A 15,359-nucleotide genomic window follows, 5' to 3' on the forward strand; every position below is an offset into this window, starting at 1 on the left:
ATTTAGCTCATCCATCCTTCAGGATTTGTTTCTTTAAAGGTTATTTTCCTTTATACTGGCAGGAATGATTTTCTTTGGATTAAGCTTTTTCTGCTGAGCTAATAAAATTATCACAGTTATGAAATACATGAGAAATTTCATACCTCATCAAACCTGTTTTCCAGAAGTGCTGCTAAAACTCTGGTAACATTTAGTACACATCCATGGACCTAGAAAGAATGAAAAAAAAAATCTAACCATTGTTCATTTATAAGGGAATAACACATTGCAGCCTATTCACGTGCCTGACTTCCATAATGGTAGGAGATAGTCCCCCACTAACCTAATTTTCACACCCTGTGATCGTTCAACAACAGCAGGAAATAATCCTTATTCCTTCTCTATTCAACCTATTAAATCTTCACACCCAGTAATTGTTCACACCCAGTGATTGTTTACACCCAGTGATTGTTTACACCCAGTGATTGTTTACACGAAGTGATTGTTTACACCCAGTGATTGTTCAACAACAGCAGGAAATAATCCTTATTCCTTCTCTATTCAACCTATTAAATCTTCACACCCAGTAATTGTTCACACCCAGTGATTGTTCACACCCATTGATTGTTTACGCCCAGTGGTTGTTCACACCCAGTGATTGTTCAAACCCAATAGGTGGTACTTCTTGGTATTATATTTATTTTTTGTTTGGAGTTTAACTCTCCTGTCATGTATTTTTCTGGATCTTTACTGCCTGTTTATATATAGACAACGAAAACCATATCTGTACCATCATTCAGTCATTCAACTAAAGAATTCATGCTCTTCCACTACCAAAGTTATTTTGAAAGTTATCAACAGTTTTAACAATTCTAACACTCAGATAAATAAACCAGAGCCACATTGAGCTCACAACTTCAAAATCCAAGGCCAGTGCCAGTGAGCCATGGCGTTCTCAGCAAACTGTTGTCTTTCCAGTTTTGTGTGAGGAATTTCTGGCCAACCTTAAGCTGCGGATTTATTTATATCTTTGATTGGAGTTTCACGTCTTGCTTAAAAATATTCCACTTAAACAATATGGGCGAGTATTATGGTGGCAGGAAACCGAGTATAGCCTGGGGAAAACCACGCCCATCTGCTGGTTTCAACTTCAAAGTGAATACATGTAGGCCTACACAAAACAACACAGGCATGTCATACAATCCTCACCATGTCTTAACTCAACCTTTTCCCTTCACCTTTCAGGTCATTTTGGTTTGGTATATTCTTTCTCCAAACCTTTCATAATGCTACTTAACCAGTTACAATTGGTTGACATCAAATTACTTCATCAAGGGGTGTAAAAGAGAACCAGCAACTTTCACACTTCATTTGAACCTTGTGATCAGAGACATCAAATCAAGATTCCATTTTGTTCTCACCATAGCCATATGTGTGGGGCCTCCTGATTGGTCCACGGTGTGGATGTTGAGTCTACGGCTGGTGAAGTCACCAAGAACAGACACATGGCCTATCTGCACAGTGAAAAACAGTAGAGAAAATAGCTGTATTTATATTGATCCAGGTGTACAAGTTATATGTACAAAAACTTTTCATACATTTCATTAGTCACAAAGTTTCTTTAAAGTTCTTGTATCTATGCTTGTATGCTTTTTTCAAGGTCATATGTCAACAATATTTCAGCCATATGATGATGATGAGTCATTTGGTGTGTGGTTATATACTGTTATGTTGTTGTGGTAAGTCATGTCCATTCCACCAAAGTGCGGCCGCCACTGAAGTATCATGCTGAAGACACCACGCATGACACCACATCCACTTACATTATACTGACACCTGGTCAACCGGTCTTGTTTGTTTTCTTTAATTTCTCAGCTCTGCACGTCAAGTTAAAAATTTCTTTTGGACACGTACTGATGAACAAAAGTGCTGTAATTTTTTCTAAAATTCAATTAATGGACTTTATGATAGCCAGGTGGGGGAGGGGAGGCACTCCCTTTTTCAGAGGATCTGATCAAACCCTAATAAAAATGGCCGAAGCTAAAAAACTTCAGCAAAATGGCAGGGAGTTGGATTTGAACTCTGACGTGCATGTAACACTAACCTGTATATACTGTTGGAAAGGCTCTGACCACATCTGTACTTCACTTCTGTACGCTTCTCCCAGATGCAGTTCTGAGGCTGGAATCCGAACTAGCCTGTCGAGAAACACATTTCAAACTGACAACATCAAGACAATTAAATGTAATTAATTCTTCTCTCTTTTTTGCATATGCAGTTTAACAGCTGCTGATGAGTGTTTCATTCTTTTCATATATATGTAAATTTGCATGTATGCTGCAAGTCACTGACAGTGTTGAACATCTGCTATAATTCTGCAACACTACCATTCATTAACTGTAATCCTTCACCTGTTGTACAATTATTGTAATCGTCTGACTCAGCTCTACATTTACCTATTTTTGTCAACACTGCTGTATGTACATTCACTGTATCAATTCAGTATTGTTGTACATTTCCTTAACTTGCCAATCATTTTTTTTTACATTTATTTAATTTGTCATTGATGTTGTACATATATTTAAATTGCCACTAATGTACATTTATTGTAATTCTTCTACAATGTTCATATTTACTATAACTTTTCAACACTGCTGTATATTTACAATAATTCAATAATGTATCCTTCACTAGCTATTGCATTTCTGGAATTCTTCTATCTTTGATTTGACTTTACCGTTTACAGCACTAAATAACATCCCATTTCATCTCACCTCACAGGTAACTGTAGTTCACTGCACATTTCCATGGCAACCTTCTCTAACTGACCTCTGGCCTCCTCACAATCGCCAATCGCCTGGCAACCCATGAAAGCGTGTGCCTAGGGTAATAAAATGAGAAACTAACTTGTCATAATGAAGCACGGAACTATAAGAAGGCAGAAGACCCAGCAATGATTTATTTATTTATTTATTTGATTGTTGTTTTACGCCGCACTCAAGAATATTTCTCTTATACCAGGGTGTCCAGCATTATGGTGAGTGGAACCCGGGCAGAACTCGAGGAAAACCCACATCCATCTGCAGGTTGCTGGCAGACCCTCCTACGTTTGACATTTGTCACAATGCAGAGAATGTCATCTAAACTGATGATTACGCAGTCAGATATGCTACGAAAACTGTACTTTAAAGCCATTTTTACACCTCAAGAAGAAAGTTGATAAGCCTTTTCCTAGCTTTATGAGTTTGGTTGCATAATATACCATGTTTTAAGAAATAAAAACCAAGTGTTTTACGAATCCTTTAACAGGGATGAGACAGACACTAGGATGAAAGAGAGGAAGTTATACAGCACAACCATAAGTTTGTCATTTTTAGCATTTCTGAATTAAATTCTGAACATTTTTCTGATGCATGTTTTGTGTAAATAAAGATGAATTCCTCCAAAAAGAGGACAGATCTCATGCCTGTTTAAGTGGTATCTGTTCCTATTCCAGCATATCTCAGTTTAAAGAATGGAACCCACAACACTGGCACAGCAATCTTTCATGATTGTTAGTGTTCTAGATTACCTGTATGGTCTGGGTAGCTCTGTACAACCCTGTCTGATAGTTAATACCTGAGGATAAAACCACGTAGAAATGTAATCTACTTGTGTAAGATAACAGTTTGTTTTATTTCACTCTATGCCATGTCCAAGAGTTCATTACTTAGTTCAAGGGAATTTGTAACGTAATGTTTACCAGCAAGACAAACCTGGAGCAGAGTTTATTTATTCATTTGATTGGTGTTTTACCCCGTACTCAAGAATATTTCAATTATACAATGTTTTGGCGAAGCATTCCAGGAGAGCAAGCTGCTAAAGTGAAATTGATTTTTTTCCATTGTTACACTGAAGTATGTTATGATTTTCAATAAACATCTAGAGACATGTTTACATGGGTTGAAATTTACCCTATCAAAAATTTTTGTATTTAATTTAGAAAACATTCAGTACTTTTGACCCCACAAATAATCTCTGATATGTTTTTTTTCTCGAAGAAGAATGCTTCTTATTTCATGAAATGTTTTGCTACAAGTGTAAGAGGAAAATTAATAAGATGTTCAAAATGGCATAAGAATTTAAGCAGGGCCTTAAATTTAGTCCAGAGAAAAAAGCCAATTTAATGACTTTTGATAGTGGAATTAAAATATAAACCTTTCAATACACACCTGGTCCCATAATACACACCTCGTGCCACAATACACACCAGGTTCCACAATACACACCTGGTCCCACAATACACACCTGGTCTCACAATACACACCACATTCCACAATACACACCACAATACACACCTGGTCCCGCAATACACACCTGGTCCCGCAATACACACCTGGTCGCACAATACACACCTGGTCCCACAATACACACCAGGTCCCACAATACACACCAGGTTCCACAATACACACCTGGTCCCGCAACACACAACTGGTCCTGCAATACACACCTGGTCCCATAATACACACCTGGTCCCACAATACACAACTTGTCCTGCAATACACGCCTGGTCCCACAATACACACCTGGTCCCACAATACACAACTGGTCCCACAATACACACCTGGTCCCACAATACACATCTGGTCCCACAATAACAACTACTATAATTAGTATTTTTTTTTGCTTCAGTTGAACTTACAAAATAACATGTTTTACTGCTCTGACTTACCTTTTGGGGAATAACTTCGACCAATGGAAAAATAGCGCAGTGGTAGAGATGAAGAGTCTGTGAATGTTTTAGTTAGGAAAGCTGGAATATCAGAAAGTTAACACAGATGTATACAAATACAGACTCTCCATGTAGTATGGGTGTACATTAGTGGTACTACCTCGTTAAAGCATCATAATTCTAAAGACACCAGATATGACACCAAATTACTCACAAGAACCGACACCTGACCAACACCCAAACTTTCACCAAACATTGCAAAAACGACACCCTATCAGAAATGACATACCAATTCACCAGACACGTTCACATGACGTTCCAATTTGAAACCGGCCATTATATCTGAATAGATACAAGATATGATTCTCCCAGACACCAGATATATCTCCAAAAACAGACACCAGATATATCTCCAAAACAGACACCAGATATATCTCCCAAAATAGACACCAGATATATCCCCCAAAACAGACACCAGATATATCTCCAAAAACAGACACCAGATCTATCTCCCAAAACAGACACCAGATATATCTCCAAAAACAGACACCACATATATCTCCAAAAACAGACACCAGAAATGCGACGTAATCGAGATACCAGAAATGAGATCTTGGGTCAACACCAGACACTACCAGACATGACTCGACAGCTCGTCAAAGTTCAAAATATTATCAAAATGTCCTGTTGATTGGCAAAGAAATTTGGATGCTTAATAATGAAATAGACTCGCAATTTTATAACATTTACAATTCCAATAGATCCTGTAAAATTAACCTCCTCCTTTCTGAGGACGGTGGTGTGCTACCTGTCAGCTTTACCTGAGAATGATGAGGGTGATACACCCTCCAGGTGATAACTGTTTGCAATCTTAGGGTGTTGCTTCTCATCCTTGGGGTGGTAGGACAGTGTGTACACCTGGAAAATACAGTGTGAGAACTGTTAGCAATCTTAGGGTGTGGTTTCTCATCCTTGGGGTGGTAGGACAGTGTGTATACCTGGAAAAAGCAGGGTGAGAACAGTTAACAATCTTAGGATGTGGCTTCTCATCTTGGGGTGGTAGGACAGTGTGTATACCTGGAAAAAGCAGGGTGAGAACAGTTCACAATCTTAGAATGTGTGGCTTCTCATCCTTGGGGTGGTAGGCCATCGTGTATACCTGGAAAATGCAGTTTGAGAACTGTCAGCAATCTTAGGGTGTGGCTTCTTATCCTTGGGGTGGTAGGACAGTGTGTATACCTGGAAAATGCATGTATTGTTAATACAGGGCCTCTGGAAAGAGCAAATTATTTAATTTGACAGACCTATCGTCTTCATCCGAGCAGTAGTCAGGAGAAAGCAGCTGTCTGCTGCACATTAAGCGACGAATGATATAATACTAAAATCTTTACAAATAGCCTAAATGGGAGATTGATATATATACAGTATAAGTCCATATACTGTAAAATACTTATTATCCACTGGACTTTGTGTCATTCATTCTCTGTCAAGCAACACGATTAGTTCTGCATTGTGTTTGGTTTTGTCATTGCATTGTTGTACACACTTCACAGTTTGTTAGAAGCTCACTCATTGGTCCACAGGAGAGACACAGCCAATGGAATAACGTGTATCATAGTGACATTCATTGGAAGCCAGCAGGGGCCTCCATGGCTCAGTGGGTTAGCGCGCTAGCGCAGCGTAATGACCCAGGAGCCTCTCACTAATGCGGTCGCTGTGAGTTCAAGTCCAGCTCATGCTGGCTTCCTCTCCGGCCATAAGTGGGAAGGTCTTCCAGCAACCTGCGGATGGTCGTGGGTTTCCCCCGGGCTGTGCCTGGTTTCCACCCACCATAATGCTGGCTGCCGTCGTATAAGTGAAATATTCTTGAGTACGGCGTAAAACACCAATCAAATAAATAAATAAATTTCTTTCACCATACCGACATACCAAAGATACCGAAGCCTAATTTTCCCTCCCTGCTGTTTAAATTTAGCTGGCTTGCCAGGCTTTCTTGTCGCAACTCCTTTCAGCCTATACTCCTATACTACTGTCTATAGTACATGATTCAATATTGTAACTATTTTTCGCTGTAAATTTTTGACTGCGAAATCTGACAAAATTAAGTACGTCACAATAACTATAATTTATTCATGTCAAAAATAATAGAAGTGACAGACTAAGCGTAAGTAGTAAAAGTGAAAATGCTCCCACCTCCTCTGCACTGTGAACATCAGCTCCACTTGCTTCCTGAAACAGTAAGAATTGAAACTTGTCAAAATATGTTAATGGCTACAGAAATCAATTAATACAGAATCTAGATGTGATACTGAAGGTCCACAAAACACTTAACATAGATGGAATTAGAAATTTTACTTTCAACTCCTAAACAGCAAGCATTACGATCTTTGAGCATCAGCAAACATTGAATACACCAGGCCAGATCGATGCATTAAAAATGGGACATGTTTGCATGCGTTGAACGCGCAGCGTTTGTGAAAACTTTTCCCGTGTATTGATGCGATTCCCGTTCTTGGAAATCATTGGACAATCAGTCGCAAACGCAATCGCATGCCCATGGAAACACAGCTTCATAAAGGCTTGACTCGACCTAGGACTGAACCCCGGCTCTATTATGAGGCAGATGCTCTATCCACTACGCCATCATGTTTGTAACCATGATGTATTCAACCAGATGTTGTTCTGAAATGTTGTATAAAGCTGAAAGATGTGCTACTGTAATTTTTCAACCTATTTGCATGTTGGCAAGGAGTTTAATCAAACATATTCTTAAGGCCTTACTCTGTGCAGGCTTACATTAAGATTATACTTTATGTGAAGCTCTGAAATTGGCCAAACCAACAAATGTAGTTTTGTCTCCAAAATCTAACTATAAACGTGTATAAATTGCACTGAAAGTTGATCTTTCATACGTGAAAAGGTTGAGAAATTAGGGTGCTTACCATGACGGCCGTTCTGAACATCTCTGGACAGGAGAGCTGAACAAAACCCCTGTCATGGAGATTCTGTGTGACATAAGACTGCACGGCCTGTTCTAACGATGCTAACTCCCCCAGGAGGTAATACGCAGTGGGACCCACATTGCTGTAACAGGAATCCTGGATGTCACACGGTCTGTGTGGAGGTGAGTGGGCGGGTGAGATTGTGGGTGGAAGGTGAGTGGGTAAGCGGGGTTCGGTGGGTGGGGTGAGTTACAAGATTTCCTTGTATATTCCATTTACACATAAATGTATATAACATGGCAGTCAGTTATATGAATGGAAGAAACCTGAGTGTTGGGAGAAAACCACAGGCCTTCGGTATGTTAGTCAATAACTTTCCCACTTGGGACATACAACAAGCTTTTAAATTAAGAGAAATTGAATGAATGAATGAATGAATAAATGTCAAGAGAAATTGAGGACAAAGTACTGGAACTAGCCTTGAACTTGTTCACGACGGCAAAATCTCACTTAAAAACGATACCAACATACCTGAATTTAATGAGACCATGTTTTTTCCCCAATTTTACATGGCTTGTGCTTTGACAATCATTTTCTGAAATAGAAAATAAAATGCATCAGAACAATTCTTTTATTTCCTGACATGATAACAGCACAACATGTACATGATCGTGATATTATAAAATGTATTGTATTTGGTTATGTGTAGTAAAAACAAACATTTCTTTTATTTTTTTTTTTTAAGACAAGATACAAAATTATGGATAGATAGGTGGATGATGCTGACACAACTGACAAAATTTATTTATTTATTTATTTGACTGGTGTTTTACGCCGTACTGAAGAACATTTCACTTACACGATGGCGGCCAGCATTATGGTGGGAGGAAACCAGGCAAAGCCTGGAGGAAACTCATGACCATCCGCAAGTTGCTGGTAGTCCTTCCCACTTACGCCCAACTGACAATATAAGCGTTCAAATGCGCAAGATAACGTTAAGAAAGGACTTATATGTTGCTTCACTGAGACACCTTACTAAAGACAAATAAGCTGCCCCGCCCGAGCCATTATACTGATACGGGTCAACCAGTCATTGCACTATCCCCTTCATGCTGAACGGCAAGCGACATTTCTTGTAATAATGGCTGTGCAACATTCAGACATGCATGAGAAAATTCATGTAGGGATGACGGTGTCATCATTTTGGCTAGAATGGTGGCCTAAAGGCTTGACAGAGTAGCCTCTTTGGTCTGATTTTAATGTTTTTTCTCCTACAGAGACTTTGCACATAAAGTTTTAGTCTCAGAGGAAACATTTTTGTAGCATTTTTCAGCAAGTTGTGGCAAACTTCTATTCCAGAGTTCTCAAAAATGAGCATCTCCTCTACAGGTCCAACGTAAAAACAGACAAAATTTTGAAATTTTGAACTTAAATATGACCCTAATTGTTCATTTTTTCTTTCCTGTGGACACATTTTTTTTTCTTTGCAAGATCTCCTTTCTTACCGAATGATGTTTCTTTTACAACATGTGGAGTATCACCCATGGGCTGCAACATCAAAAGAGAAAATATTACCGTTACTGTGGCATTACCGAGCCAAGATGAGGCTCTTACAGCTTTACCCTTAACCATATCATTAAATCTTAACTTAGATTTGGTAGCAAGAGCTCTCCTGTGCGAGACACATGAATGCAAAACTTCAGCTCGATTTATCAAGTATTGAAGTTGTGAATAATTAATATGCACACTGAGCTTTAGTGGTGTGATCATTGTGCTTTATTCCTGTGTGCATGTAATACCTCGGCACAATACATGTAGCACTGTTTGAGTGAGTGAGTGAGTGAGTGAGTGAGTGCTTGGGGTTTAAGGTCTTACTTAACAATTTTTCAGTCATATGACGACGAAAGAATCCTTAGAGTGCATGTAATGTGCCTCCTTGTTGCAGGACGGATTTCCACCACTCTTTTATCTAGTGCTGCCTCACTGAGATGCCTTACGGAAGGCAAGTCAGCCTTCCCACCTGAGCCACTGATACGGGTCAACCAGTCATTGCACTATCCACTTCATGCTGCACGCCAAGTAAAGAAGTTACAACTTCCTCTTTAAGGTCTTAGGTGTGACTCAACCCAGGATCGACCCTGGATCTACCGCTCCCGAAGCGGACGCTCTACCAACTGTGCTATCGGGGCCGGTGTAAATCACAGTAATTCATATGTTCACAGCTTATCAATTCTATGACATCCCTCTTGTTTACTGTGTTCCACATGTATACAAAACCAAAGCTCAATATATATAGTTTCTTTTGAGACAATCCCCCTAACATTTACTTTAACATTTCTTTCACTGTTACTGGTCACTGACATTGATGCATGAGTGGTAACGTAAGCTATGCATATACTTTGCACAGGCGGGTTAAAAATCAGGTTCTCATACAATACTGAAATTTTATCTTCATTTACATCTTTGTTTATGTATAAATTATTTCACAAAAACTGTAAAATCTCACTGAAAGTTCCCAGATATAAACGCAAAAAAAAAAAAAAAAAAAAAAATGTAGCCCTTTTCTGTTTACTCTGTTCAGGTTTGAACCGTAACCATGCAAACGTTGCCCAAATCGTTCTAATGTGTTAACAAGTGAATGACTGACTGATGGGCTACTTTAAGTCTCTTATTGCTTTTTCAAAGTCACAAAAACATAACAAACATAAAAAAAAAGAAAAAATCAAAAATGATGTTCTTGGTAAAATGGAGAATTCTGACAACGGCTTTGTGGTGACATAAATCACTGTATTTCACCTAAAAATGGACTCTCAGAAGATTATAAAGGCCTTAAAATGATAGTTTTGATGCTAACACTAAAAGTTTTTCTGGTGAGAAATTAAAATCAAACATCACAAAAAATACTTTATTAGGTGGAATAGTTAACCAGAATCAAACAAAATGCATCCCTTGAAATATGCTAAACTTTGAGTGAAGTGTAGTAAAACTTAACAGTTGCTATAGGCATTTAAGGGGGGATAACTCTTGCTAGAAACACACAATACCGTGTCTGGATGCAACTGGTTGGGTAGTCTCAAGGCTGTCAACATTACCCGCTCTTCTAACTCCAAGTACTGAGGCTGTGAAAACAAAAACATTTACACTGATTCATTGTAGTTGACTTGTTTTGGGGATATTTACACAAATTTAAACAGGCTATATCGGTGAATTTGGGAAAAATCCACACATTGCATTCACCTAGAAAAAATGAAGTGTCAGTATTTACCAAGTTTAGCTCAAATTTTTGCCTTTTAGTAAATATTTGACAATACCTGCTTATGATCCTAAAATTATAAGTCAATCCACTTCATAAATATAATTTACTTATACTGTACATATTTAATTAGATTGTATTCATGTATAAAACAACATTCTGCTGGTGGACTGAGCATCCCTGTGGCCTGGTCCCTTCACATTGTTTCAATGTTACTGTATGTTAAATGTGATGCATTTTGAGTAATTCTTCAATAGCAACATCTAATAAATTGCAAGTAACATCAGTACATTTTATATTTGCCCATTTCTGCTTCAGCCATGGTGCTATTTTACATCAACAGACAGAATAAAACCCTGGCTTGTATTTCACTGGTTTCGTGCGCGTATTTGCCAGCTATCACACTGTTGTCGCTGCTCTGGTTTTACTCTTTATGCAGTAAGACTTTAGTTATACTGCTAGGTACCTGTCAGGAGTTTGCTCCTGTCACTCTGGTTTTACTCTTTGTGCAGTAAGACTGTAGTCATATTGTCAGGTACCTGTCAGGAGTTTGCTCCTATCACTCTGGTTTTACTCTCACTGCAGTAAGACTGTAGTTATATTCTCAGGTGCCTGTCAATATTTTGCTCCTGTCACTCTGGTTTTACTCTTTATGCAGTAAGACTGTAGTTATATTGTCAGGTACCTGTCAGTATTTTGCTCCTATCACTCTGGTTTTACTCTTTGTGCAGTAAGACTGTGGTTATATTGTCAGGTACCTCTCAATATTTTGCTCCTGTCACTCTGGTTTTACTCTTTATGCAGTAAGACTGTAGTTATATTGTCAGGTACCTGTCAATAGTTTTCCTCAGGATTCCTCTGGTTTCCTCCACCGATAAACCTGACCCACTGCCACATAAGGGAAAAATTCTTGAGCATGACATCAAGCACTACTCATTCAATCCATCAATCAACTGCTTAGAGCCACCAAATCATGATGTTCCACTGCAACACGAAACCCTGTCTTTCACCTCAAATTTGCATGTGAAAAGCTCTTTATGAAGAAACATGAAGACTTTAACATGAAACTTTTCATGCCAATACTTAAGTTGTTTTTAAGACATTAATCAAGCTTCATATGAGCACAGCGTAAAACACCAATCAAAAAAATAAATCAATTAATCAACCGTCACCAAAAAAAAAAAAAATCTTAAGTGGTCCTATAAGGTGGATGAATCAATCAGAATCAAACAAAACGTGTCACTTGAAAAATACTGAACTTAAATTACAGAGGTTTAACTGTACTGATTGAATCATGAACTTTTATGTGACAGTGTGTTAATTTCTGTTGCACTTAACAGACCAGAGATATTCACTTGATGACTCACTAAACTGACTGAAGCAGAGGGCGCACATAATCATTACAAGGGGGACAACTCCAGTCCAAAAATATATGTGATTTAGCAAGGTTTAGCAACACCCGTTGCCAGATCGCAAATTGCTGAACCTCAGGTGATGTGGTGTGATCAGTCTTCTCTCTTGGTTGTGCCCACTTACCATAAGAGCTTTCAGAGTCTCTCTCACTTCTTTTCCCCTGGATATCAACACTTCTTTTGATCGCTGAACATCGTCTGATTTAACCTTCAAAAAATACACATGGGACCAGTCAATCAGTAATAACCCAAAACTTTTGCCTTTCAAATCTCAAAAGGTTTGAAAATCCGTTTAGGGTCCAAATCAATTTTCAGGTGCGACAACATTATCAGTGGGTTGTTTCTGGGACTAACATGGCAGATATCTGTTATGCTAGTCCCTGAACTTCAACAATTAAATTTTAATAACATTTGATTTTTTCTTTTCAATTTGAAATGTTAAATATCCCTCCTCCCCCTATGCCTTAGAAGAAGATACCAATAACCAAATTTTCACCAACAATATTAATTGAATAAAATGGCTGATTTTATATTTATGTATGTTTATAGTTATCCGTTGTATAAAAACCACACATCAAATGCTACGATGACGATGAATAAGCACCCAACCTGTGCCTTGACAAGTGTTTTCATCATCCCAGCTATTGAATCTCTTTGTTCTTCCAGAGTTGTCTTCCTTGAATCCAGCATCTTCAGTTGTTTGAAGTCCTCTACCTTCAGTCATGATACAACAAAGCTTGAACAATACTTGCATTTTTAAGAAATTCAATTTGAGCGACACCAATTTTATTTTGCGTTTTAAAGGCGAGCCAACACTATAAATCCAAAATATGGAATGCAAATTAAACTTAAAATCCACGTTTTCATTTTTTTTTTTCACATTTTATGAAGTTTTTCAAGACTTTCTGATCAAGTGAAGGTATGTCCTCAACAGGACAAATTGCTGCTATGGTCCAAGCATTCCATGAATCAGATGATTTTCAATTTTATTTTTATACAGTCCTCCAACATTAAAAAAAGATTTGTCTTACCCCTAAAACAACTATTCATACTGCTTTGGCCCAAAAGATGAAGAAAAAACTATGCCTTATGATTTGTTAGTTTACGGTTTGTTGTTAGAAAATGGCCACAATAGGGAAGGTTGAGTAAATCATACACAACATTTGTCTGACAAATTGCGAGTAAAACCATTTACATTACCCAAATGACAAGACGACATGATCATTGACTGACTGATTGGTGTTTACAAATAACCAAGCACTGAAGGACCAACTGATACAGTGTATATCAGCAACCTCAAAGGTTGGTCCCATTGGCCAGTGGCTTTTCATGGTTAATTCAGACTGCTGAATTAGAATCACATACCAGTTTTTGCAAGTCGATGGTGTTGCCACGACGATGTATGTTATCTCTCAGGACGTCAAACTCGTGGATTAAGCGTTTTTCAAGGTCAAGGTCAACTTGAACAGGAGAGGTGTGTTGTGCGACTGCATTACTGATGAACAGCGCAGAGCTCTGTGTCCGGGTGCTCCGGAGACGAACTGTCCATAAGCGATGAACTTGACAGCATTTTACCAGAACTATCTTCCTAAGTTTGGCGTCCAGTGCTTTCTGCAGGGGTTTAAAGGCAGCCATATTGCACTATTTCTAAAGTTTGAACAAACTAGTTAGATCTCTTGGGCCCTGGGATCTGTTCAGTAGGCCAGCAAATTACAATGAGCCATCTGGAAACAGTTCATTTAATAAAGTTTTGAAAGATCCAGTCAACATGGTCAAACATTGTTACTGTTTTTAACACTGTGGGCATATTGGATCAGTGTCCTGTGTCATAGTCATCAATTTTGATGTTCCTACAACAATAAATGTCACAAAGATAAATGTCACAACAATAAATGTCACAAAGATAAATGTCACAAAGATAATAATATGATGATGGGAATATTTAAACCAGGATGAAATAAAACTCTCTGCCATAGGAAGTTTCCAAAATATAGAGGAGCAGAAAAAGTTTCGAATTATATCACAGCAAAGGGGCAATGGACTTTTTGGGGGGGGGGGGGGAAGATGGGGTGTGGGGTAAGGGCGTGGTGAAGAGGATTTGACCCACAAGGTAAATGTCAGAATGTTAAATAAGGAAGCAGGTGATTTAGCTCGCTGAATTTGGGTGAGGGTCCATGGACTGCAGTTGGCCTTGATAGTTGATCTCTTCTATCCATAAATAATGAACTGATATTTGACTCTCACAATTATCTGATCGGCAAATTTATATCAACATTTATAATTTAATTTAACTAATTCTGGTACGCCAAAAATCTAGGCTAGGCAGTTGTACATTGATGATTTTAGCGCTGTAATTGTTTGTCATGTATGCCCGCTTTCTTACTTGCCAAAACGCTATCACGTGGACAAAACGGCACAATTAACTTTACAACTCCCCTGGTCTGTTGTAATCTTTGGGGAGATACCGGTCGGCCTAAAAGCCTACCAGAACCACAGAAACAGGAAGCGCTGACACGAAGCCTTGCTGCACTGTGTGCATGTTATTATTGTTATAAATCTTGATATCCGCTTAAATGCTGACATTGCATTTATCACCGTCACACAAGATGAAATTACCAATCAGCTATCACTTCATGTTGAAGTTGAACATTTCCCCGGCACTTGACATTTCTCCCACGTGCTTTTTAGATGTTTAGGGTGTCTAAAAATTGCGGACCTAAACAAATATACGGTTAGGACATTCAAGCCAGTTAATTAGTTCTCTCGCACAAAATCCCGTATTCCTCTATTTCGGCATGTTTCTTTTCCCCAGATTCGAGTTTTAATGGTTTATAGAGCAGAACATTTAATTTTTTGTCATCAATTAATTAGGTCACTAAATAAACCTCCCATCCGAAAGCCAAAGTCCATTGCAATCTGAGAAGAGTATACATTTTTTTTCCTTTTCATGAAATAAACAAATGCCTTTTAAAGACGATTGTTTTAGTTTAGTGTTTGGAATCAAACACAAATTTAGTCTAATGGTGATTTATTCCCACCATCAGCCAATGCCAAAAAGCAAA

At 38.4% G+C, this 15,359-nt stretch overlaps 2 protein-coding genes and 1 long non-coding RNA gene across 3 annotated transcripts; all 3 read right to left on the minus strand.

Annotated features, from left to right (window-relative positions):
• Positions 1-1,346: 1,346 nt before the first annotated feature.
• LOC135480956 (serine--tRNA ligase-like) lies at positions 1,347-2,856 on the minus strand. Its single transcript, XM_064760887.1, has 3 exons — positions 2,754-2,856; positions 2,084-2,177; positions 1,347-1,493 (listed from the first exon to the last, which is right to left on the minus strand). Exons 1-3 carry the CDS (start codon positions 2,846-2,848, stop codon positions 1,347-1,349), a joined length of 336 nt encoding a protein of 111 aa, XP_064616957.1. The 5' UTR covers positions 2,849-2,856.
• A 4,781-nt stretch (positions 2,857-7,637) lies between these two features.
• Positions 7,638-9,181, minus strand: LOC135480134 (uncharacterized). Its single transcript, XR_010445903.1, has 3 exons — positions 9,138-9,181; positions 8,164-8,227; positions 7,638-7,774 (listed from the first exon to the last, which is right to left on the minus strand). It is a non-coding gene; the product is annotated as an uncharacterized LOC135480134 (long non-coding RNA).
• A 1,438-nt stretch (positions 9,182-10,619) lies between these two features.
• On the minus strand, positions 10,620-14,988 carry LOC135480957 (serine--tRNA ligase, mitochondrial-like). Its single transcript, XM_064760888.1, has 5 exons — positions 14,914-14,988; positions 13,663-14,147; positions 12,907-13,011; positions 12,422-12,505; positions 10,620-10,751 (listed from the first exon to the last, which is right to left on the minus strand). Exons 2-5 carry the CDS (start codon positions 13,930-13,932, stop codon positions 10,620-10,622), a joined length of 591 nt encoding a protein of 196 aa, XP_064616958.1. The 5' UTR covers positions 13,933-14,147; positions 14,914-14,988.
• Positions 14,989-15,359: the final 371 nt, after the last annotated feature.

Source organism: Liolophura sinensis, chromosome 13 (genome assembly GCF_032854445.1).
Source record: "Liolophura sinensis isolate JHLJ2023 chromosome 13, CUHK_Ljap_v2, whole genome shotgun sequence".
Lineage (NCBI taxonomy): Eukaryota > Metazoa > Mollusca > Polyplacophora > Chitonida > Chitonidae > Liolophura > Liolophura sinensis.